Below are 26761 nucleotides of genomic sequence, written 5' to 3' on the forward strand. Positions count from 1 at the left end.
CTTTTCCTAAGCCTTAAGGCATTCCAGAGTAGAAACCAATTAAAATATTTATTTGTATATATTTGACTATCAGGCCAACCTTACAGAGAGAAAAGCCTCTGCTGAGTCTCAGAGCTTGGTGTGAAAGTCTGGGGTTAGATCATTTAAGCACCAATTAGCCCACATCTAAAACCTGGCTTATCAGGTGGCCATGAAGCAGGTTGCTCTTGTTTGATCTTCAGGTTATTCTCAAGAAACATTAACCATAGATAAGCACTTCAAAATTTTTGGCAGTGAGTGATAAAAAAAATAGTTTCATTTCACTTAAACACTCCTATGGGACTATTTTCTATAGAGGCTTCATAGTTGAAGGATTTTGCAATTCTTTACTTTCCCTAAACTTCAAAGTTAATAGAGAAGAGAACACTGGAAAGAAAACCATTCCCCAAGTAAGAGATCATAAAGTACAATATGCTTCTGAATTTCTTTAATAAATCTTACCGCAATCCCCAAAACGTATGTCTTACAATGCATCCCATAGCTGGTGAATACATTCTACAGCGGTATGCACCCCCATATGGTTGGTATGATTTCAAGATTTGAAACTTGATGGCCAGGGTCCAAATCCCATTTATTAACCTCATGACCTTGGGCCACCACCCTAACAAGGGCCTTTCGCCCTCGTCTGGGTAACAGAACCCTGACAGTAACAGTGCCTACCTCCTAGGGCTACTGTCATGAGGACTGCCATGATTTAACTCACCCTAAAGGCTTAGCACAGTCTCTCGTGCATAGAAAAGACCCAATAAATGTAGGTGAGGTTAACATTCTACCAAGAAAAAAAAACCCAATACTATAAATCATTTTAAGACGGGTTTTAAATTTTAAATTGTTGTCAGCAGATCCCTGCTCCTCTTTCCCACAGACACTGAGACAAGCTTTTTCCGAGAGGACTTTTAAGTAAAACATCTCGTGATCAAGACACAGGCTAGCATACCCCAATTCAAATCATGTTCAGACAAAATCATTACCTGATGCTGACTAAAACTGTTGTCTTCTGAGATATTACCTTCTTTAAACGCTAAAGCCTCAAAGTCTATAACTAGGAATGTAAGCAAATTAGAAGCCACTCTCTTTACGCAGCTGTCTAACAAAATTCCACACCATGAACTTCTAATAATGTTTCTTGTCCACAGATTAATAATAACCTAGTTCAAAACCACATTATTTCCTTTTTCTGCCTCATTTCCTTCAAAGTGAAACATAATTTTTTCTTGGACCTGGAATAAAAATTTCTAGATTAAGCAAATCGTTACCAGAAATGCAATTTTATATCACTACTATTTCAGGAACAACAAAACACACAAAACATCTGTGTGGTGCTTGTTAATACATAAAAATAACCCAATATATATAGTGTATACCACCTAAGTGGAAAATTGAGTCTATAACTAGAAGTGCAAACAGAAATCCACTACCAGTTCCAACAGTATTGTGTTTTGAAGTCCAGTTGGGAACATTTTAGGAACTGTGACACTTCTTTAAGTCTTGGCCGGAGGTCACAAACTGCTTGGCAGAGATGTTTCATTTGCCCAACACAATACTTTTAAAATTATTAAACTCAAATATTTTTAGGTGGGCCACGCCCGTTATTTACTGACAGGCCCTTAAAGGCATTTCATTTTGCAAACCTTGATTAAGGCCCATCCTTACAGAGAAGAGATCAAAAGATAATCATTAGTTAAACGGGTACCTCCCTCAATGATGTCCTGATGAAGTCCAGACACTTGGAAAATTAAGGGTCCTAATAGTTTCATTCAGAAATTCTTCTAGTTTTCTTGTTGGATTACTTTTAAATAAAGACTTTCAGGGTATGTATCTAACAGTGGCTCATTCGATTAGGGTAGCTGAGCTGAGTTGTTAAGTTCATTTATAGCTGGAGACTGAAAGAAATCAGAAAATAGGAACTTTTAAAAAACACGTTGGACCAAAATCCAAATTTTACATTATTTTCAGAAAATTAATAACATTCGGTCAATAGTTGGTTTTTCCTAATATAAAAGGAAATGAATTTGCTTGGTGCAATATTTAAAGAGGAACTAATTCCTACTAATGTATTTCAATGAGTATTTATATATATATATACACACGTAGAGACACACACATATATACACACATACTCAGAGCAGGGACTGAGCCAACTATAACTCTCATTCTTTTCAGTTCCTTCGTACTTTCTGGGAGATTCTACTCCACTTACAAATTAAGCCTGAGTCTGGGAGCCAAACAAGAGAGCAATTGAGAGGGTTTCCTAAAGCATTAGTTCATGCATCACTCCAAAGGTATTACTTTTTAGGCACTGATGAGGCACAAGCTAGCTGGTTTTAGAGTCCAAATGTTATTAGTTAAGCATCTTTTTAAATTAACGTAGAGGAAGGCTTCCATTCAGACTGCCCCAGTAAGTACACCCTTGTCTCCAGCATCTTCCGAACACAAATACAAGGCACCCTGCTGTGACTTTGCTTCTGGGACCGCTGCCCCTGAACTCTGTTGGATGAGTCTTTCTGAAGGTTCTGGCGAATTCTCCCTCCATCTTGGACTCGAGTGCTGCTGGGAGACTTCCCAGAGTGAGGGACACGGAGAAGGGAGTCCCAGAGCAGACCTTGAGAGGGGATCCTCTTGAAGGCCTACTTCCTGGACACACCTGTTGGAAAGCACTTCCTTCTCTTTGGAATTCCGCCACTTCATTCTTCTGTTCTGAAACCAAATTTTCACCTATTGACAAAATAATTGGACAAAATGATCACTTACTCCATGTTACTTCACTTCAGCATTGTAAACTGTAATGCCTTCTACGAAATACCTTATTGTGAGAGCCAGCCTAGCAAAGTCCTTATGGCTTTCCACTGGGCTCCTTCAAAAATATCTGAACAACTGCTTTAGTATAATATCCCCACACTGATGAAACAAAATGACTGCGATAAGCGGGTTACAGCCTGCAAGTCTGACATCTTTCAAAACTGATTTAACACTCAACAGTTTAAAACATCACTTAGTCCATGCTAAATTATTCACACAAAGGAAAGGCTATCAGCTAGTAATAGTGTTTACTTTGTGCGAGGTGTCAGGCCATGCAGGCTGTTGGATTACATAATTTGATCCTCACGATGACTGCAACAAGTCCTCATTTCACATGTATGAAATTTGAGGTTCAGAGTGAAAAACCAGTTCAAGGTCACTCAGCTAGTAAAATGGAAGCACTTAGAACAGAACCCATGACTGTCCCACTCCAGGGCCCAGGCTCTTGTAACATTCAGATTTCATTAGGAACTTCTGGAAAACTAAATTAGGAATGCATTTTATAATGCTTTGATAAATTCCAGGCTTCAGTTTCCAAGTTTAATTACTCCTAGGATTTACCAAACTTGAATAATTAGGCTCAATAACAATCAATCATTATTAACCCCAAAGTGCTTATGACGGTGGTTTCTAATTTGAGCCATACTTCTGCCCCACCCCACCAGAGTCTGTCTTTACTATTAACTCCCCCCTTTATCTACTGCATAGTCAACCGTGCCTGATCAGAAAACTTCACAACTGGTTTCCTGATATTTTAAAAGTCAATCACATTGTTTTCCTGAGCATTATACTGCATCTTTGCTTGAACAATTTAGTGGGTTTCTATTTTTAAAACAAAAAACTAGGAAGTTTTTACCTTAAAAAATAATTATTAAAGTGTTACCAACCAATGTTTCTCCCAATGAAGGAAAAATTTCTATCTGAGATGATCTTTCCAGAATGGCAAAACAATTCCTTCATTCTTTCAACCTGACTGGCAATTTCAAAATGGCTGCAAAGAACCTGACCCCAGGCAAGTGAATCCAAAAGACTGCCATCTCAGTTATAATTCTGTGGTTAAGGCTTTTCATAAGAAAACAGCACTAATGTGTACACACCAGAGCATTTGGTTCTAGTCATGAACTCATTTATTATTTGCAGTGGGCATTTACTCCTAGAAAGCCTGCCAAGTATTTCTAGTGGGTTTTCACTAAGACATTTTATTTGTGCCCATTGGTGATTCTTGCCCTTCTCATCACATTCATTATTTTCTTCTTTCCTTAGTTTTTCTGTAGACCTTGAATTTTTTGAGTGATATCTCAATGAAAAAAAATCATGAAGAAAGTTTCTTCACAATCAACAGTATTGAAACAAATGTACATATTTGGGGAAAACCGTAAATTAAAAGTTCTACCTCTCAACAATTACAAAACAAATTCCAAATGGAAACAGCTAAACACAAAAACAAAACTATAAAAGTTCTAGAAAAAAACTATGAGAGATTGTCATTACAGTCTTAGAGAGATTTTTTTTTAAGCATTGACATAAAACACTAAAACCACAAAAGAAAAAACAGAGCTGCCAACATAAAAATGAGAAATTTCTGTGTAAAGACACCACAAACATATGAAAAAGCCACAAACTACCTAAAAGAATTAAAAGCAGAGACTTGAAGAGATATTTGTATATCCATGTTCATAGCATTATTCACAAAAGGTAGAAGCAACCAAAGTGCCCATTGATGGGTGAATGCATAAACAAATATGGTATATACATACAATGGACTATTATTCAGCATTAAAAAGGAAGGAAATTCTGACATATGATACAATATGGATGAACCTTGAAGATACTATGCTAAGTGAAATAAACCAATCACAGAAGGCCAATACAAGTGATTCCACTCATTTGAGGTACCTAGAACAGTCAAATCATAGAGACAGAAGGTGGTGGTTGCCAGGGGCTGGGGCGAGTGGGGAATGGGGAGTCACTGTTTAATGGATACAGAGTTTCAGTTTTACAAGATAAAAAAGTTCTGGAAATGGATGGTAGCCATGGTTGCTCAACAATGTGAATGTACTTACCGCCTCTAAATTGTACCCTTAAAAAAGGTTTAAATGGTAAATTTTATGTCACATCTATTTTACTATAGTAAAAAAAAAAAAAACTCAAACCTGAAGAGTTTGCAATGGTTGTAACAGGAAAATGTTACTAAACATAATATTCCAAATATTTTGATGACAGCTGAAATAATTGCTACAAATAATATGAATAACAGCCAAAAACTGAGAGCAATCCAAACACCCACCATTAGAATGGATAAACCGTTGTATACAGTGTAATGGAATACTACAGGGCAATGAGCTCAAAAGAGTGACTGCTGCATGCAACCTCATGAATGAATTTCACAAACATAATGTTAAGGAAAAGAAGTCATATATACCAAAGAATTTGTACTTTATGATTCTATTTATATAAACTACAAAAATAGGCAAAACTAATCTATGCTGTTAGAAGTCAGGATAGTGGGTAGTCTTGGAAGGAGGAGGCGGTAACCAGGAAGGAATATGCAGGGGGCTACTGGCCTAGTGATAAGGTTCTTCTGCTTGATCTGTGTGTTGGTTATACAGGTGATTTGTACTCTCCTTTAAAAAGTCAAGATATATGTAGAATATGATCCTGTTTTTATTTAAAAACGTATATACACAATTCTGGGTCTCAATTCTAGGTCCTTATTTATAAAATAGGAATAATCAAAGTAGCTAGCTACCTCATAGCGTCATTGTGAGGATAAATGACATCAAATGCAAGGACACACGGTAGGCATCGTGCAAGTGCTCGTGTTACTCTGTGTTTGTGCATATACAACACACATATACATTTACATTAAAGATAATACGTGGTACATCAAATAAATTCAAACAAGAGCCACTTATAAATGACAGTAATAACTAAGGAGTTGAGTTGGAAGGGGAGGAGATGAATTTTCATTTTTAATTTTACCAATTTCCCCTTTGTTTGAATTTACCATAATAAATACCATGTGTTGTGTAATTAGATGTATATGCAAATAAGAAAATACGAAATTACTTCTGAGATGTTTACCAAATTTGATAACATAAAAAGTATTCATTCCTCAAGGCACTTGAATTTTAAAAACAATACAATCAACTATGTGAAACTATGCACCTGTGAATACGAACAGGAAGGTAACATACAAAATAGGAAAATAGTTTGTTTTCTTGGAATGGACAGATTATGGTCATCCCCTCATAAAAATGTTCTCTAATATGCGTGCTGCCTTCTCGTTCCAATAATCTATTTTTAAGAAAATGATATGTACTATCAAAGACGTTCACACTATCTCAGCACTGTCAGATCAAACCTAGCCATCTTTTCTCTTTTAACACCTACTTCAAGTTCTGACTCAACCAGGAGTCCCCTGCAACCTCCCAAACCTGCACATTTTCTCCACACCAACTCTGGAGTTTTGGTTTTTGTTTTTTTTTAATCCGTACCAGTGGGATGCAGACCAGCCCTACTGAGCTTCTGTGCGTCCTAAGTCAGGCCCAACGATTCCTCTAAGGATGAGACGCTTCCCTCACTAGACTCCCCAGGGGTATAAGAATCAGTCATGGGGATTAACATAAATCTCCAGAGAGATACATAACTTTGAGGACCACTGATCTAACTGCTTTATTTGGCAGTATATCTAACCTACCAGGTGATGTCTCCTATGTTATCATATATTATTATCTAACCGTTCGTGAGCTTCTGCTTTGTTTTCCCAGTTGCTCATATAAATGCACAGAGTGTATCTTAATCAGTGCTTAATCAACACTCCCTCTTACTGCCTACTTATTAGTACAGCGTCTTGCACACACAGACCATCAAGATATGGCTACTGATTTATCTATCATATATGCAAAATTGCTCTGCGACCTGGATAGAATTCCTATATTTGTCCCTGTTTTTTACGTGAGAAACTGAGGTTAGGGATCTGTAGTACCACACAATGAGGAAAGCACAGATGGGCTGATGTAGGCCAATTACCCTCTACCACAGTATGTACTGCTTCCTACAACTAGAAAAAGTTGGGGGGGTGGGGACAGATCACTTCCCTAGGGAAAGGAAGCAAGGTTAAGGAGAGTTTCATCCAAAAATAACTGGTTTAATAAAGTCCAAAGTTAGAAACCAGGTCATTTGTACTGAGCGAAGAACAGCAGAGCATGGTAGTTACACAGGGCCTCTGCTAGCCCTTCAATGCCTTTATGCTAACTCAAAAAATAAAAAAAAAAAAAAAAAGAAGATAGTAGGAAGGGAAAAATGAAGGGGGAGAAATCGGAGGGGGAGACGAACCATGAGAGATGATGGACTCTGAAAAACAAACTGAGGGTTCTAGAGGGGATGGGGTGGGGGGATGGGTTAGCCTGGTGATGGGTATTAGGGAGGGCACGTTCTGCATGGAGCACTGGGTGTTATGCACAAACAATGAATCATGGAACACTACATCAAAAACTAATGATGTATGGTGACTAACATAACATAAAAAAAAAAAATCCAGGTGGATGTAGCCTTGCACCAGGAAAGCCAGTTTGGCAGGCGGAGCACCTGCTACATTTCAGTTGCTGCCATGCCTCTTCGCCCTTGTGCCCTTGTGCAGTGCATATCCTACACAACGATACATGATAGCTCCAGGTTAAACAGAACACAAACTCCAGAGTCAAGTTGCCTAGGGTGAGAGCCCAGCTCCAAAGCAGCTTCACTACATGACATCAGACCCATGTTTACTTCCCTACACTTCCTCATCTAGAAAATGAGGACGATTATGGTGCTTATTTTATACAGTGATTATAAAACGATTAGTCATAAAATACTAGTACCTTAATGTGTAAGAAAGGTTTGTAGGTGTTGCAAATATGAAACTACTTTACTGTACTTGACATAAGCTCAGAGTGCAGAGTAATGAAATCTTATTTGAAGGTATTTATGAGTCACACATTTATGACTGGATTTTGGATTGGAAATGAAGAAAAAGACAGGAAAATTGGTTCCTGCTTTTGTAGATTATGTGGTCTACTTCTCTGAAACCAAACAACTAATGATGTAAATGCCACATCCTTAGTGGTTCTCTTCATTTGGGGAGAATTAATCATGCAAAAACCTAGACCTCTCAGCAAATGGACCTATTTTCAAATAGCAATTGTGACATATATTTCCACCCACTCAACAACTGTGAAAATCATTTCAGTAACGCTTTAGGGTCCAGCACCATACCTAGTACAACAGACATTGCCAAATGCATGGATTTCATTGTATTCCTTTGGAAATCAGGAGCAGTGGACATCTTCCTGCTCATTAGTACCTGTGATTCCTTTAGTCCCAAGCTGAGGGCAAGTTTCTTTCGGTCTGTTTTGCTGATATATTTCTGCTTCTGAAACATTTTCTCCAGAGCCTTTCTCTGATCCTCAGAAAAAACAGCTCTTCTTAAAATACCCCTCCGAGCTTTGGAGTTAGAGTCCTGCGTCAAGAGAGGCAGCACACTCTCTTCTCCTGGAGGGGGAAGACAGGTACAAAAACCCAGTTAGCGTTAGTGAGGAGAAGCCCGTCAGCCTTTCCCAGGACAGTATCTTCCTTCTCTGTACCACGGCCAAATCATCTCCTCTCCGAACTCTGCACACTCAGAGCAGTGCTTCTTCCATGGTTTTGGTCATGGACTCCATTGAGAAATCCGATATATACTCTTGGCTCCCCAATGAGAAAAAAGTATATATGCTCGCCCTCCCAATTTTGGTGCCATGTTAGAAAGTCTGTGGTCCCACGTTACAAAGCTCAAAGGCAGAACGAATAGTAGGTGAGTTAAACACTCCATTTTTCTCTAATTCTTCATTTATTTATTCATTTGTTTTTTTCTCTCAACAAAGTTTTGAACACTTACCATATGCCAGGCACTCTGCTCAGTGTTACACATTGAGACACAAGACGAATACATTTTATTGTACGCATTACCCATAAGATTTAGTGGAAGGCATTTATTGAACTAGCATCACAAGTGTGAGGATATATTCCAAAGGAGGCTGCCTTGAGCGCACAAAACAAGGATCTGACCTTAATCTGGGATTTCAGGGAAAGCCAGCAGGAGACAGAGATGTTCAATCTGAGAAGGGAGGTTTGGAAGATCCCCAAGCACTACCACTCCCCAATCCAGCTGACCATCAACTCCTTCAGGTTAGAGGTATTTACTACTTTTTCTGCCTTCTGTGGCTAGCACAACTGGTTCCCACCCTCTAAGAGTTTCATTCATCATTCATTCATTCATTTAGCTTCCCAGTTATGGTAGGAAGAATAATGGCCTTCCCAAAGATGCCTATGTGAATATGTTCCCCAGAACTTAGAAGTACATTACATGACATGACAAGGGGGAATTTAGGTTGCAAATGGAATTACAGCTGTTAACCAGATGACCTTGAGATTAGAAGAGTATCCTGGCGTAACCAGGTGGGCAATGTAATCACAAGCGTCCTTATGAGTGGAAAAGAGAGGGGAAAAAAGGAAGTCATAGAGAGATTGACTTTGATGCCACACTTCTTGCTTTGAGGTTGGAGGAAGGGGCCACAAGCCAAGAAACGCAGGCAGCCACTAGAAACTGGAAAAGGCAAGAAACAAATTCCTCCCTAGAGCTTCCAGAAGGAACTCGGCCCTGCTGACACCTTGATTTTAGTCCAGTGAGACCCATTTCAGGCTTCTGACCCCCATTACTGTAAGATAATAAGCTTGTATTAAGACAGAAGGTTTGTGGAAATTTGTTACAGCAGCAAGAGGACACTCATACCTGGTATCTGGATAACTGAGCTTATTTGAGGAAACCAGACCAACAGCACATGGTCCTTGCCCTCAATGAGCTCACATTCTCATCGGAGGACTGACATGAAGATCACGGTGGAATATAGGCACCAGGGGAACAGGGATGCCAGTTTATGGCTGTAGCTGGTACGCATTTTGGTGCTTAATAATTATTTCTAAATAAAAAACAAATTAATGTCTTAAGCACTACAACAGAATGAATGATCTTATGAAGTGCTCTGGCATCACAAAGGAGGAAGTAATTAATTCAGAGAAAACAGGCTGAGCCAAGTCTAAAAGACCAATCCAGTTCAAGAGAGAAAGAACCAAGGCCAAGCTAGGCAGAGTGACTAGCACGTCTAGAAGCACTAAGGTAGTGCTATAAATACATAGAACAAACTGATGGCTGCCAAAGGTGAGGGGGGTGAACGATGGGGCACAAAATGAGTGGAGGGGAGTGCGAGATACAGGCTTCCATTTATGGAATGAATAAATTACGGGAATAGAAGACAGCATAAAGAATGTAGTCAATGATATGTAAGAGTGATGTATCAGGACAGATGGCAGCTGTGCTTGTGGTGACCACAGCATAATGTACAGACTTGTTGAATCACTATGTGACACACCTGAAACTAATGTAACCTTGTGTGTCAATAATATTCAACATTTTTTTAAAAAGCATTAAGGCATGAAGGAATAAAATTTATGGCAGGAAAACTAAGCAGTCTGCAAGGCTGGGAAGGGCATGAAGCAGAGGGGGCAAGATGGCAACCATATCCAGCCCGCAGATGGGCTTTGTTTGGTCTTAGAATTCTGATGTAGTTGTTCACATTTAATAATTAGGAGATTTCATGTGAAGTCCAGGTTTCTGACATCTCTTCAAAGGTAACCACACTAGGCTCATCTTCCCAGAAAGCAAAGAGCTACCAGAGTGAACAGCAGGTGTCCCCTTTTGATGGGATGTGTGGCCCTCAGTTTGCCACAGCCTCACCTAGCTTGCTTTGTACCTGCCAGGCTCTTGAAGACATCTGGACCTTTGACATAGAGATTATAGAGCGGAACAGAGCCAGATCATAGAGTACTACAAGAGTTTGGGACTTTATCCAATAGTAGTGAAGATCAGTAGCAGATGTTTAATCAGGGTGTGACATGATAATAATAATAAACACACACAGAGTACTCGGTACCATTATACTTACTCTGTGTTAAGCCACTGATTTGCATTAATTCATTTAATCCTGCCCAGCCTATGCCCCAAATGTTATACTATTCTTCTCCCCACTTTACAGATGAATAAAATGAAGATTTTGTCCAAGGGGTACATGACTAGAGTTCCAAACCCAGGACAACTAATTTCAAAACAAATGCTCCTAACACTACACAATATATTCTAACTCAATCTGACTTGTAGTTTAGGGAAAAAATGTCAAAAATTAATAAATCTTGTCAAATCTACTTCTGTAATATGATAGCTTCCTTTTTTACTTGTCTAAAAGACTACAGATTATCTCCCAGTGAGTCTCTCAGCCCTGGCTTACACCTCATTCTGTTTCATCCTCACCTTGCAAGAAGGACTGGCCTCTCTCTCTTTCCCTCCAGCTCTGTAACATTTCCATCTCCTCAGAAATGCCATAGCTCCTGGGATGTAATCAAGCCTAATTTTTTTACAAAGGTCTACTTTTATTGGTGCTCTTTCGATTCATTGTATGCGAACTTACAATTCTGTTAATTCTCCATCTACAGCTTTTTTTTTTTTTTTTTTTGCTTGTCACATGCCAAGGCCATACCTTGAAGTCAGGTTTTGACAACTGGATTCACTGCTTCTTTATCAAAGATTTAAGTAGTTTTATGAAATATTGGTCAATAATAAAAAATATTCTAAATATCTCAATATGTTCTTTTTCTAAATCTTCTTCTCTGAACTTTCCTTGGTGTAGAGACTATGGAATTGGGTCTTCTGCATTAGTTACGAGATTCATCTGTTGTGTGATCTCTCTCCAGGAAGGACAGCACAAAGGAGTTTGGAATGTGTAATATGGAAGAACTGGGTTTGGATCATGGCACTTACCTGTATGACTTAAAGCAAGTTACTCAGCCTTTTTCAGCTTATCTTACACAGTTGCTCTAAGGATTCGGTGACCTAACACAAGAAAATTTCAGTGCCTGGCCCACAGTAAGGATTCCACGAATCTATCTACTTTTGCTTGTTGGTTTTCCTTAGATTCTTATAAGAACCATATGTCACAGACATCCTCCATACAGATGAAGACGTAGTCAGGGCTGTTAAGGTCCAAAGCCACACCAAGAACACAGAGCTCAGCTGGTAGCAGGACCTTCTGAAACCAAATGTTTGGCTCCTTCCTCTGTGCTATGCTGTTTCTTTACTCAGATATCACATGTCAAAACAGAAGGGAAGAAACACTTGTAAACACAGACCTCCTGTCTGTGACTACAGGCTTCTGCACCCTGTCCTGGACCAGTTTGTGAGTGTGGACTACAGGGCATCTCCTGTACAGCCCGATAATTGTGTCCTCAAATTCCACCACACCCTATCACTTGATATTTTGACTCTGGTATTTTTAATTTGTAAATGTATATAATCTATCATTATTATAGCCATATGTATTAAAAATTGGGGAAAGAAACATAAATATCCAAAGGTAAAGAAATGTGTAAGGACATGATGCTATAACTACTTGGTGAAATTTTAAAGACCCATTAAAGATGAGAACTGCGACAAGCAGGCAGCGGCGAAGAAAATACACTATACTGCATATGATAAATAAGACACATACTATGTTTATAACTAAGTAAAAATGCAGAGAAGAGACTGAAAAGGCAAAAATAAACATAAAATAGGCTACTATAGAGTTATGGACAAATAATTCATCTCTAGTCTGCATTTTAAGTCTGGTTCTACTTTCTTTTTTTTTTTTTTTTTAAGTTTTTTTTTTTTTTTTATTCATGAGAGACAGAGCGAGAGAGAAAGGCAGAGGGAGAAGCAGGCTCCCAAGGAGCAGGGAGCCCGATGCGGGACTCGATCCCAGGACCCTGAGATCATGACCCGAGCCGAAGGCAGACGCCCAACCATCTGAGCCACCCAGGCGCCCTGGTTCTACTTTCTAAGGAAAACAAAGCAAACATTGTAGCAACCTTTTTGGGAATAATCCTCTTTTTTTAAAGATTTTATTTATTTATTTGACAGAGAGAGAGAAAACACAAGTAAGCAGATCTGCAGGCAGAGGGAGAAGGAGAAGCAGGCTCCCCGCTGAGCAAGGAGGCCGATGTGGGGCTCAATCCCAGAGTCCTAGGATCATGAACTGAGCTGAAAGCAGACGCTTAACCAACTGAGCCACTCAGGCACCCCTGGGAATAATCTGGTGGAGTGATGGGGATGTTGCTGAGTGACGACTGAAGATGAAGGCAATCCATCTCTCAGGTGCTCACAGTTGATTAGGAGAGGTCCGAGAGGTATACAGCCAGCCACAACACAGCGAGATAAATAACTGCAGACCATGGCATAAACAAATGAGTAATATAAAAAATAAAAATAAACAGATACAGAATTTAAGGCATGTAGAAAAGAGGCTTTAAAAGCCAGGGCCGGGGTGCCTGGGTGGCTCAGTCATTAAGCGTCTGCCTTCAGCTCAGTTCATGGTCCCAGGGTGCTGGGATCGAGCCCCACATTGGGCTCCCTGCTCTATGGGAAGCCTGCTTCTCCCTCTCCCACTCCCCCTGCTTGTGTTCCCTCTCTTGCTGTGTCTCTCTCTGTCAAATAAATAAAATCTTCAAAAAAAATAAAAATAAATAAAAGCCAGGGCCACCAATTCAAGGTGCTACAGGCTCTACCAATTTGGGAGTATTATGATGATGATGACGACGATGATGATGATGATGATTTTGTACCGTGGCTTCCATATATATGGGGCTCAGCAGCGGCTACCGTATGTGGCCCCTACATGTAGCATGTCATGTCATCTTTACAACAATCCCCAGAGGGGGGTACTATCACCTCCATTTTCCATAGGAAAAAACTAAGGCTCCAAAAAGTTAAGTTGTGCCCTGGAGGTCACATATCAAAGAAGAGTGAGGTCAATTGATGCTCTTTATAATTATACGAAAGAGTGTCAAAGTTATAAGTGGGCAGACAAAGAGGTCGGGAGGTGGAAAGAGTCATATCAAAGTGGCAGAGTGACCAAGGGTAGAAAAGTTTCAAAGGCATGATTCCCTGGGTCCTGAGATGGCCCTATGCACCATCCTACCGGGAACCCCTGTGTGTAATGGGGCTGGGGAAAGGCATTCCAATTGGAGGTGTGCTCTGTGTAAATGACACTGTCATACAAATGACACGGGGGAGGGTGGGGACGAGGTGGGGAACGACAGAGAAATAGAGCATAAGATAAACTAATGGAACCCTTCATACTTTCATGTGTGAGGATGTAGGGTGTACGTGAATTTATATAATTCCTGTGGATCTGAAGTGTGGAGAGAGGAGATATAGAACTTCCCTAACTTGCCCCATTGAAACTAGAAGTCTACTTTCCATTCTCTATATAATCTAGTATTTGGGAATGCTGTAATACTTCATTATCATATAACCATATTGATTTGCTAAAAACCTTTCCCTAATATTAAGCCAAATTCAATTTCCATTAAACCCCAATTCAATCCTTCACACCTGTACTGAATGCAGTATATCTAATTTGAAGGTAACGCTCAGGTTCTCCCTATTATTTCTCTTCTCCAGGCCAAACATAATCACTTTAGAGAATTCATGACCAGGCATAGAGACCCTTCACCATTTTAGTTGCTACTTCCGGACATGGTTTTATATGCAAATGTGCTCACTGTGCCTTTTAAAGTGGGGCTCCAGAACTGGACAGGTGTAGGTTGTCTGACCATTATAGAGGCTAGTACAACTATTATCTCCCTTGTTCTGGGTATTGTATTTCTAAAAGCATAATCCAACATCCCCATATCATTCTGTAGACACATAGTGAGCTAAGAGTACAACCCTTTCCGTCTTTGTTATGTTCAGCCAATTCTCTCCCTCCTCTATTTTGTACTTGTGCACTGGTTGTGGGGAATCTCAAATCAGGACTTTATCAGCTGCCCATTAGATGTTACGGTATGTTCAGGCGAGGGCTGTAGACAACATCAGGAACGAGCACCCTCTATCACTAAGTAGCTCTGTTTCCCATCCCCCAGCCTCCACTACTTATGAACACATTTGGGGAGAAAGGGAACTCCATTCCTGGAAAGTTACTCAAATACGTTCACTGCCTCTGCAGAACTGTTGAATAGAGCCATCAACTTGGAAAATCTCTTGTCTTCGAGTCTCTGACTCCTTGAAACATTCTTCCTGGTTGACCGAGTGTCATTTATCTCTGGAACACCCCTCCCTTCACTACTGAGAAGTCAAAACCTATATTCAACTTACTGCACAAGCCTGATTATGTTTTCAACAAAATAATCATGCTTCTTTCTCTCTTAGCACAAAATGCTCCACCCCTCTGAAGATGTTAGAGTGCTAATGATAAATCCTTACAGAAGGACTGCCGCAGGTCTTGTCAGTTTTCTCGGGGCACCCAGCACTCCAGCTGATAACAGTGAAAGAGAACACGGTCAGGTCAGATGGCAAGAATACTAATAAGAGCATCGCCCATCTTTGACAGTGACACTCACCGGAACAACCTACATTCTCAACAATAAAAGTAATAGCCCTTCCCTGCTGCCTTCAACAAAATCCTAAATTCAAATTTGGAGAGTATTATTATGTTCTCCTAAGGTTTAGCCAGGAGGAGAAAAGAGTAACATGATCTTAAGATGTAGAATATAAGGGGCACCTGGGTGGCTCAGACGGTTAAGCATTTGTCTTTGATTCAGGTCATGATTCCAAGGTCCTGGGATTGAGAGCCCTTCCCTGCTGCTCCTTCCTCTCCCTCTGTCATTCTCTCTGCTTGTGCTCTCTGGCTCTCTGTCAAATAAATAAAATCTTAAAAAAAAAAAAAAAGAATATAAGAACATCTCCCAAGGAAAAGGCAGAGCAGTGTGTCCCAGAAGAATATTTCCCTGTTCAGATTTTCAAAACGTCGCTGCAAATTTAAACTTTGTCTTTTAATGCATAAAATTTTTGAAAGATCGCATTCAAGTTGGGTACTCAAAGACAAAATGAAATAATTATCTGATTAATTCAATTAGCTATTCTACATAATTAAGACTCCTGTACCTTTTCAGGTCACTGTTGTTGTTTTTTTAAGGTCATTCTCCTCATAATCTCCACGACTTTCCATTTCATCTTAGCTGAGTAATGTGATTTTGAAAAGAACCTTATGGATGTAATATCAAAGATTTTCCTTCCACTACTTTGGGGGAGAGGAGAACTTTTACCACTGCCTTTTAATTTTTCCCCACTGTCAGGGTTGTGCTTAAAGAGCCTATTAAACCTTTTATTATATGTGAGAAGGGCACTGGAGGAATGATTGTTTCCACACTGCAACAAGGTAATCATAAATCTAAAAGGTTAACAAGAAAAATGAAATCAATTTTATACAAGTGAATCATGTTAAAAGAGTCAAAATGATATTTTACTTGCTAGTTATGAACCTGTTGATCTGATCCTATGCTTTGGAAAGCGTGAACTCAATATTGTGAAACAATGATGAGGACCACAGATTTCATTGCTTATTAAAACGTTTAGTATAAACCTTGATTTTGACTGTCCACACATGTCAGCACATTTTGGCTGAAATTTAATATGAGATTACTTGAACAGTTCATTTTCCTTCTTCTGTGTGATGGAAAAAAAATTTAATGCTTGGGCATAAAAATTGTTCTTATTATTAAAGAAAGAAGAAAAAAAGAAAATCTAGTAAATGCCTTAAATAATAAAGAGTACTGTGCAGATATAAGCCTTATTAGCGTTCCTTAGTATCATGGTTATTTATGCAAAATTCTTTAATGACAGCATAAATCCACCATTTCATTATTATTTGCTGCTAATATGATGAACATTATAAACAAAAAAATAAAAAATTCATTTCAGATTTATAACTAATGAGACACCAAAGTTTATTAAAAACACTTGTGGCATCTCTCAAGCGTTTTAAAATGCCAACTTCAGAAATGGAAACAAACCAAGTACAGTGTTCTCTATGCTTGATCTGAGCTGTGCTGATTTACCCCATGTTTTGTTAAATAAAAAAAAAGATAAACATAGGACTTTATAAGCCTCCAGGGAGAGACACCACAATTCACCAATGTTATGCCAAAGGCATGAAGTGCGAAGAGCCGAGAGGCGGATGGAGGAAAATGAGTCTTGCTTGAAGTAATTTTTTCAAGCAACTGAAAAGATGAAGTTCTCTAGGAAATGTCTTTAGAATTACTTATGTGCTGGGCGCCTGGGTGGCTCAGTGGGTTAAGCGACTGCCTTCGGCTCAGGTCATGATCCTGGAGTCCCGGGATCGAGTCCCGCATCGGGCTCCCTGCTCGGCAGGGAGTCTGCTTCTCCCTCTGACTCTCCCCCTCTCACGCTCTCTCATTCTCTCTCTTTCAAATAAATAAAATAAAATAAAAAAAGCGGGGGGGGGCGCCTGAGTGGCTCAGTCGGTTAAGCGACTGCCTTCGGCTCAGGTCATGATCCTGGAGTCCCGGGATCGAGTCCCGCATCGGGCTCCCTGCTCGGCGGGGAGTCTGCTTCTCCCTCTGACCCTCCCCCCTCTCATGTGCTTGCTCTCTCTCATTCGCTCTCTCTCAAATAAATAAAAAATCTTTAAAAATTAAAAAAAAAAAAAAGAATTACTTATGTGCTCTATTGATCAAACTGGCCCAGGCATTAGTGCACTTTTTGGGTTTAGAGACTCTTACAAAAACACTGCTAAAAATGAATAAACATATACATGCATACCTACATGAGTGTCCACCTGTTACACAGGACTTTTTATCCATTTCCACTTACCTGACCTACACCGCCAGAGGTTCTCTAAATGGAAGTCTAGTATTCTATCAAGGTGGAGTAACTGAAACTAGGTGTGGGATCTCTTTCAATCTCTACCCTGGAGATGCAATACCTAACATTTAATTCCAGAGATGCCACTATGCCATGGTATCAGCTAATCTGGGACTGACGCTCCACTCTAGCAGCCTTTTCCTGATACTCTAATCCATGGTGACAAATGTATCCTTAATTTGCACAACACTTTTCACTTGCCCGCACAGGAGACCACCTTGAAGGAGCGAGTAAAAGGTTTAGTCATGGTTTTCTATTTTTCTATTTGAATCAATACATTCTAGTTAAATGGACAATTAATAGGTCACTTCCAAAATAGTGGTGTATCAGTCCTGGTTAATAAACAATCCCCAGAGTTGATAATGGGCTCTATGTATTCAGCAAGTCCTGTATACACTCAGCTCATCCACTAAATCCCTTTTCAGGTGGACAGAGTTATATGGGAAGATGAGCTAGAATGAGTCTATAAAAGTCAGTTTCATTCACTGCTTTATTTTTCAGTCAAGTGCTTTAAATGGTGTCCAGAAATTCACTCGGAATGTGAGACAGGAGAAAAGATGGACACACAGAGCCTTGCTTTATGACCATACAAAAGGGCAACTGACCCTTGCCTGAGGCTTTTCCATGTGAAATGGCTCCTAAAGTTCATCTGCACAGTGAAAAATCGTGGTGAGGTCGCGTGTGGATGAGTCAAGTGAAAGTGACGATTGGTCACGGGTCTGTCACCCATTGTGGCTGGGCCCCTGCCATGTAAAGTGCTCTGTGGGAAAGTATCGGCCCCCTAAAGAGATGCTCAGAAGCCTGCAGCTCATTAAACGGCCAGCATTTGCTGCCTCACTTGTCAGGAATCATTCTGTTGAGCAACTGCTCTCCTGAAACATTCATAAAACACATGAACAGAGAGGCAGCAGGGACCTGAATTCAACTGTGATAGAGCTCTGTACTTCAGCCTAACTCAACTCGGATTTCACTTTTCGCCTGACAGAGGGGTTAACCTGAATAAATGTTTTCTCTTGGGCAGCTGAAATAAATGTGCCCCTTTACTGGACTTCTTTTTCATAAACTCAGATTCTCTGCCTACAGATTCTTATTTGACCTAGAAATCTCAAGATCAAGGTGAACTTAATTTCTTTTTAGTTTGACATTGTTTTCTTTGGGTATGTGAGTGTGTGTGTGTGCGTGCACCCTCTGAAAGTTTTTCCAAGTTGTCGTTCTCACTTCAGCCCTGGACACTTTAAATTTTGTAATGTTCAAGAAGTTCTCTTGAAAATATTTCCTACAACTCCGGTTGGTTTTCTTCAAGATCATAAGGAAGAGGTATTTATCTCCTTTTACAACTGGACAATTTCAATTATTTTCTATGGACACCCAGTGACTTTCTGTGTCACATTTTAAGCTGAATGGAAATTTTACACAGCACTATTTCTTAGCCTTCCTTCCTTTCTTTTTTTCTTCTCTAAGTGAGTATTGCTACACATTTCAGAAAGAGCCAAACTGGTCCCTCTGAGATCTTTTATATCAAATGAAAAACAAGTTGCTTTCCTTGGTGTGTCAGCCCTGGGTTTCAATGCCATTAGAAACTGCTCACAATTGCTCAGTGTGCTGAGGTCTGATAAATCTCTGGAAACCTCCTGAATAGGATCGCTGTGATTTTTAGTGAGGATTTAGCTCCTTGCCATTGCATTACCAATTAGTTTTCCAGAGCACATTAAATCCTGCTGCTTTGGTTTACAGAATAACTGAGGCATTGCTGATGAAGCATAAAAACTTACTTGCAAAAGCAGTGGGGGATGCAGGGCGCCGACAGGACCCACCACAGCATGCCGAGTAGAATGGAGGGGCAGTCAGGAAAAAAGGTTTGGAAGATGCTGTGGAGAAAGCATTGATCTCATTGATGAGTCATTTCTTTCAGACAATATTCAAAATTCCATTTTCCCGAAAGTCACTGAGTAAAACACTTCATTTTCTGAGACTTTACTTAACTAGTTATAACTTTTACTGAAATTAAAGTCATTCTAAAGTAGCCTTTATCTGCCAAAGAGATCGCCAAATAGTTTAATCAAGATTTGGAAGATATGTTGGAAAGACTCAATGGATCAAAACCAAACTTAATTTTCTGTGTGGTCATAATTATATGTAGCAAGTATTCCTTTATTTAAAATATCCCAGAGCAACACTGTCCAAGAGAATGATCTGTGGTGATGGAATATCCTTTATCTCCACTGTCCACTTGAAAATAAATATTTTTATTACTCTCCCTACATATTCAATGGCAACTTTTTCTTACCTTAATCATTATTTAGTGAATATTATTTTGATATGAAAATATACATTTTTCAAGAACACAATAATTTCAGACTTGTATTTTAACCAATTGATAAGCATGTGTTTATTTTCGCCAATATTTTTGCAGGCTATATAAAAATAAGTGCATTGCCCAATAAGAATTTCGGTTCTTAATGCCTTCAAATTGCAAATTAATCATAAATCATAACATAATGGAAAGTTGCCAATATTCATGTTCTCAGCTTTTCAATATCCAATTTTTCAAATAATAAAATATTTGTCTTAATGATATCTTGAGGCATACACAGCTGGCTCAGTCAGTGGAGTGTGTGGCTCCTAATCTCGGGGCTGTAAGTTTGAGCCCCACACTGGGTATAGAGATTACTTAAAAATAAAATCTTTTAAAAAATGGTATTTTGAAAATATAGCAACTAAGCAAAGTATGAAAAGGAAATCCATTTTGGTGTTCAAAAGTACTATAAAACTTGAAAAAAAAATTTTTTTTAAGTAGGCTCCACGCCCAACGTGGGGTTTGAACTCATGACCTGACATAGACAGTTGCACGCTCCACCAAATGAGACACCCAGGCAGCCTATAAAACTTGTTTTTAATTTCACTGTTATCATAAGTTATTCTAATATTAACTATAAAACCATCAAAGAAATGATAAATCATTCATTTTAATTTAACATGTTACAATAAAATGGCATTATTTAGGCACTTACATTTTCCATTATTCTCGGACTATATGAAGTACTTTGAAAAATGAAAATCTATTTTTATGTATAAAAGCTGTCATATTATGTTTATTCTCAAGCATTTCTGTTAACTCATTTCAGCTCCAAAATAAACACTCCATAAATAATTAAGTTACGGCTATTGTGCTATTTAGCACAAAATGCAATGCTGCATTTACATACATACAATGAAACATTTATCATGATAGCTGGAAAAACACACATAAAAGAAATATTTTTACTTAATATAAAGTGTAGAAAATAAGTACACTAGTGATACTGTTACCATAACCATGCAAAATACGTGCAAATTACAAATTTTACTATTCTAGCCAAGATGTTTCTCAGTCTAACCCTATGGCCCTAAAAATAGAAAGATAAAAGATCTAAAAAAATGAATGGTTCATTTGAGACTAGTGATCAATTAAATTCATTTGTGATAAATGAAGTTTTGAGATATATGATCTTAGTGTTGTTTAACCATAAAAAGTTTTTACTGAATACTTTGTTATATTACTATATATTATCTTATCTTAATAAAGTAAAACTGCAATCAAAATAACATGTTATCTACAGTAATAAACTCATGTGGCTAAGGAACTACATGTTACATGACCAGGCTTCAGGTTCTATTGCATAGAATTTCTTCACCATTTTAAAAATCATCTCTTTGACATACATATATTTACACAGATTAGTTGATTCCTGATTTCCATGCATAAATACACCTTGTTTAAGCTGGCTTATGTGAAAATTGCTGTGAAATTCCAATTAAGTGCTCCATTTCTTTTTCTTAACATGTGCCTACTTTGACATAAGTCAAATGCTAATCCAGCTGAGCATGTGATTGCAGGGGTGTCAAATGGTATGTGGAAATAACCATTTAAAACAATGAAATGCAAAAAAATGAATAAAATAAAATAAACAATGAAATGCATTTAAAAATATATCTTACACTTCTAAATTTTTGTAAATGACATGCTCTTTAAAGTAATGAGCAAAAAAGGAAACTCAATTGTGATAAAAACAAAGTAACAAGTTGACAGACCTGTTAAAACTTTAGCCTGGTGATGGGTATTAAAGAGGGCACGTTCTGCATGGAGCACTGGGTGTTATACGCAAACAACGAATCATGGAACACTACATCAAAAACTAACGATGTAATAAGGTATGGTGATTAACATAATAAAAATAAACAAAAATAAATAAAACTTTTGTAAGCCATTAAGAACTACTCAGAAGATGCTCTGAAAAAGGCGGAAAACAAGGCAATTTCACCCTGGATGATATGCATTTCAAAGCCCATCAATGCAATCTAAATGCAGTCACTTTATCACTGATCCTATTGGGAACAATCTGTCATGGGCTTACTGAACGATATTTATGACAATAGTATTTAAGGAGTGTCTGCTATACACCGGGCACTGGACTAGCTATGAATTTAGCACATGCTTTCTCATTCATTCATTAGCATTCAGCCTCAAATGGGTATGCAACTGTTATGTGATGAGTACTCTTCTCAGCAAATTTTTTTAAAAAATACAAGAGAAACATAAATATGTTAGCATAATAGTTATTAGCCAGGAAAGGTAAGGATTTCATGCAGAGACTGCCAGAGCTGGAACCCAGAAAAGGGACTGTCTGCCAAGTTTTCCATAAGAGAAAAACAAATGGCCTTTCCTATGGGGGGGGGGGGCCGGGGAGGCATGCTGTCAGGTGCTACAGCATGATGTCAGGTTCTGTTAGCGCACGTTTCAGGATACTCCGAATTTTGTATCCCACTGACAAATCTAGTTTCCAGTTTCTGTGAGAATCTGCTACAAGTCACAAACAAATCACTTAAAGGGGCGCCTGGGTGGCTCAGTCGTTGGGCGTCTGCCTTCGGCTCGGGTCATGGTCCCAGGGTCCTGGGATCGAGCCCCGCATCGGGCTCCCTGCTCAGTGGGAAGCCTGCTTCTCCCTCTCCCGCTCCCCCTGCTTGTGTTCCCCCTCTCGCTGTCTCTCTCCGTCAGATAAATAAATAAAATCTTAAAAAAAAAAAAACAAAAAAAAACAAATCACTTAAAATTCTTGGAACTGAACTGTCTGAATCCAAATGACTAAAATCACTTATTCACAGAAAACCTCATGAACTTTTCACTTCTTAATCAGATGTTCTGACTTAACTGAAGCCACAGAATCAAAATATCTATTAACTATTTTGAATATTTAATTAAGGTGGGAACTTCAAGCCAACTTAATGGTGAACTGACCTGATTTCTTTTTAAACTTAACTAGATGGTTCTGTGATACCAGCATCTCATAGCCAAGGATGGTTACAAGCCTACCTACAGATAAATCATTTTCAAAATTCTGTTGTTTAGAAAGCAAGCAATAATTTTTAAATTGCTTTTCTGTTGTTATTTTCACTCTTTCACTGATGGAGCAGAACAATAGGTATTTAAAAGGGGTGAAACCACATTCTTTTTATTGTCAGTGCAAAACTGTGGTACTAACTGACTTGAGTTGACATTTCAAAGAAAGAATACCAAAGACCACTAATAAAACCTTCAAATAAATTTCAGGAGTCCACCGCAATGTTATGCCAATTGGCAGCATCTTTCAAGGATGAGGAGAATTGAGAAAAAGTTCCAAGATGTCTTACTAAGGCAATCAAAGGGTCAAAACATACCTCCAGGAAATAACAGGGAATTAAATAATTTTTAAAAAATGGTTTTAAATGACCTTCTACAAGTGCCTGGTACATGGGCACCGGGAATAAAGAAATCTAAACTTCTAAATCTAAAATAATACACAATTGGAATAGAGTGGACCCAAAAACGAGACTCCAAAAGAATGGCAACCAGATGCCCTGCCTACTAAGACCTAAGAAATATCACTTACCTAATGAGGTGTGATTTATTTTATCACACAACCTGGAAGGAATTCATTTATGTGATCCACATGCAAATTTGCCTTCAGTCACAAGGGAATGCAAGTAAACTAAATTCATCCTTTATCTTCCTGCTCATCAGAAAACAACAGAAGTCCACATTTTTTTTCCTCAATGAGTATTTCAGACACAGAAAAACAAAGGTCTTAATGTTCTGGTACAGCTCACGAGAAGATAAATCAAGTGTAGTGTCTACTTGTTTGATTCTATCCTTTTAATTCTGTGCAAATAATATTTACTGCATCTCTATCAACTGCCACACAGTGTACTGTGTATTGGGATTACAAAGATGAAAAAGGACCGTTTCCTTCCCTAGAAGAATTTCTACTTAGTGCTTCTTAACTTACAGATTTACATCTGCTGGTCAAAGAAATGAAATGCGAATTTTTCTGTTCTCCAAAGTTAGTTTTGTTCTGTAAAATCTGAGGCATTCCCCAAGAAAGAGATGAGATTTGAAAAAATTCATACGGTGCATTTTCCTATCCATTGGTTCTCAACCCTGAATACACACTAGAATTACCTGGAGTGCTTTTCAAAGATACGGATGCCCAGGCCACACACCAATGGGGCTAAATCACACTGGCTAAGGGTGGGCTCCTTAGCACGGCATTGTTTCAAAAGCTGCACAGGTCATTACAATGCATCGCCAGGAGGGAAACACTGAAAAGAACACAAAACAATGTCTGACACAGCAGGCACTCAATAAATGTTAGCCTTTACTCCTGCCATTATTATGTAATTTGAGATCAGCTGCGAGACAACGCATAAAAAGAAGCAGCATGGTCAAGACTTCCACTGAAATAGAGAAGTAAAAAGAAAAGATTATTGTTAAGAAGGCTTTGTCAAAGAAGGCTTTAATCAGGAACAACATCTTAATCCACACCTTAATTTGGAAGGTATTTAGAACGGCAAAGGATGAGAAAGAAGGCATTCCAACAAGGAAAAGCGGCATGAACGAAAGGAAGGGGGGCGAGGAGAGACACGTAGGGCAGGTTAAGAAAACCAGCCCGACTGCTGGCACAAGGCCCAAAGACTGAACGTTAAGGAATGTAGTTGGAAGAGCTAAATGCTGCTGATGGAATGAAGGTGTTGAAGAACAGAGTGTTTGTATTTGATTTGATCGTCAAGTGGGGATAAATAAGGTTTCCCCGAGTAGCTTGGTAATATGATGAAGCTCTATTTTAGGAAAATTCACCTGGCAGTACTGGGTTCGATGTGGTGGAGCAAGGTGGGGCTACATGGGAGGATCCCCCTGCAGTTATAACATAAGAATAGGTGATGACAACCCTCTGTTTGGACACTGCCACTAGCATCTTCTCTAGCTTCACCTCACCAGCAGGTGAGTAGGGGCTGGCCTCTTCTCAAGCTGTGGGGCCCCAGTTCATTGCAATCAGCAAATATGATCACTACCTCTGCTACTTCTCCCTTCAAGGCATCTCCATAGCAGCTCTGAAAAACTGAGCTAAATTTGAGGAGACCCATTGCTCTTTTTACATCAAGTCGATGTCACAGGAGACTATAATATAACAGAATAGCATTTGTAGCTCTCAAATTCTAAAAGCCTTAATGAAGACTCCTTGAGCTCTGAGCTATACAACTCTGTGTGACTAATTCTTGCACTGGGCTACTCTAGCAGGAGACAGCCCTGGCAAGAATTGTCTCTGATAATGGTTACCCTGATTTCACCCTGTGGCAGATTTTAAATGGCTGCAAATTATTTGGCACTCCTTCCATTGAGAGGTAGGGTCTCGACTTCCCCTTGCCTTGTATTTGGGATGGTCTTGCTGCCTTGTTTGACCAACGGATATGGAAGAAGTGACATTCTGGAATTTCCATACCTAGGCCACAAGAAGCCTTGCAGCCACTGTCTGGGGTTCTTGGAGTGTTTGCTCTTAGAACCTTCCCTTTCATAACCCAAGCATCATGCTATTAGCAGCCCAAGACACCTGGAAAGTCCAAGTGTGGATTGCTGGAACAGCTCTAGTTGAGCACCCAATCAACAGTCAGCCATGTGGGTTGCCATTTTGGACATCCAGCCCAGCTGGGCCTTCAGAAGACCACAGCTCCGGCTGCCATCAAACTGTAATGAGATTTCAAGTGAGAACCACCCAGCAGAGCCCTGTCAACCCATGGGACTGTGAGAGAAAATAATAAATTGTTCCTTTAAGCTTCTAAGCTTTGAGATGGCTTTTTATACAGCAATACCCTTTTTACCAATATTTTGCTTATGGTTGAATGATGGGAAGGAGTCTTTCACATATTTCCCTGTATGTTATCAGTGGGCTTTTGCAGTTTGTGTTTGAAAGTCAAATGCTGACTCTAATCTCTGTTCTTATTTTGAAATAAAGAAACGGAGGCTTAAGGAGCTTCTAGGAATTATGATTATATAATCAATAATATAAAGACTTTAGACTTGAATCTAGGCTTTAAAATTATAGAAATGCCATTAAAACCAGCTCAGAAAACTGTATTTTTAAATTTACCCAATTTGCCATTTTTGCTTTGGAGGAATTGTTGGCAAATTTTTACTACAGAAAATACTTCAGGCTTTGCAGGCCATAGGTCTCTGTTGCAACTATTCAACTTGTAATGCAAAAGCACCTATAGAAAATATGTACACAAACAGGAGTGCCTCTTTTCCTGCCTTAAATAGGACTATCTTTTGGTTTCAGATCCAACATAACTATAGAATTTGTACAATATACCTAAACTCAAACCAGCCCTAGGATAGTCTCTTTAAGAAATATGCTAGCAGTTATGGTTTTTATTCTCTTCTAATGTACAAAAATCTTCCCAAAGAATAACCTAACTCCTTCACACATTTTAATTTTTTTCTTTTTGAAAATAGAGAGAGCACGCATGTGCATGTAAGAGCGAGGTGGGACGGGCAGAGGGAGAGAGAGAGAGAGAGAGAATCCTAAGCAGGCTCCACACCCAGCGTGGAGCCTGATGCAAGGCTTTTTCTCACATCCCTGAGATCATGACCTGAACCAAAATCAAGAGTCAGACACTTAACCGATGGACCCACCCAAGCGCCCCCACATACTTTAATTTTAAAAGTTGTCAGAGATTTAACATTTTAAAGAACAAGAAATTTTGAGTCCTCTCAAGAGGACTGGTAAAATGTATATATCGTAT

General features: G+C 39.0%; 1 protein-coding gene across 1 annotated transcript in view; it reads right to left on the reverse strand.

The window, feature by feature from the left end:
* Positions 1-449: 449 nt before the first annotated feature.
* Positions 450-26761, reverse strand: part of DBX2 (developing brain homeobox 2) — a 33093-nt gene continuing 6781 nt past the window's right edge. Inside the window, exons 2-4 of the mRNA XM_006741307.3 lie at positions 19441-19536; positions 8183-8370; positions 450-2754 (exon numbers count right to left, since the gene is read on the reverse strand). Of these exons, the coding sequence (XP_006741370.1) occupies positions 2425-2754; positions 8183-8370; positions 19441-19536 (614 nt within the window). The 3' untranslated portion in view covers positions 450-2424. The remainder of the gene's footprint in view (positions 2755-8182; positions 8371-19440; positions 19537-26761) is intronic.

The sequence above is a fragment of the Leptonychotes weddellii genome, chromosome 5 (assembly GCF_054177405.1).
Source record: "Leptonychotes weddellii isolate Sample4059 chromosome 5, ASM5417740v2, whole genome shotgun sequence".
Lineage (NCBI taxonomy): Eukaryota > Metazoa > Chordata > Mammalia > Carnivora > Phocidae > Leptonychotes > Leptonychotes weddellii.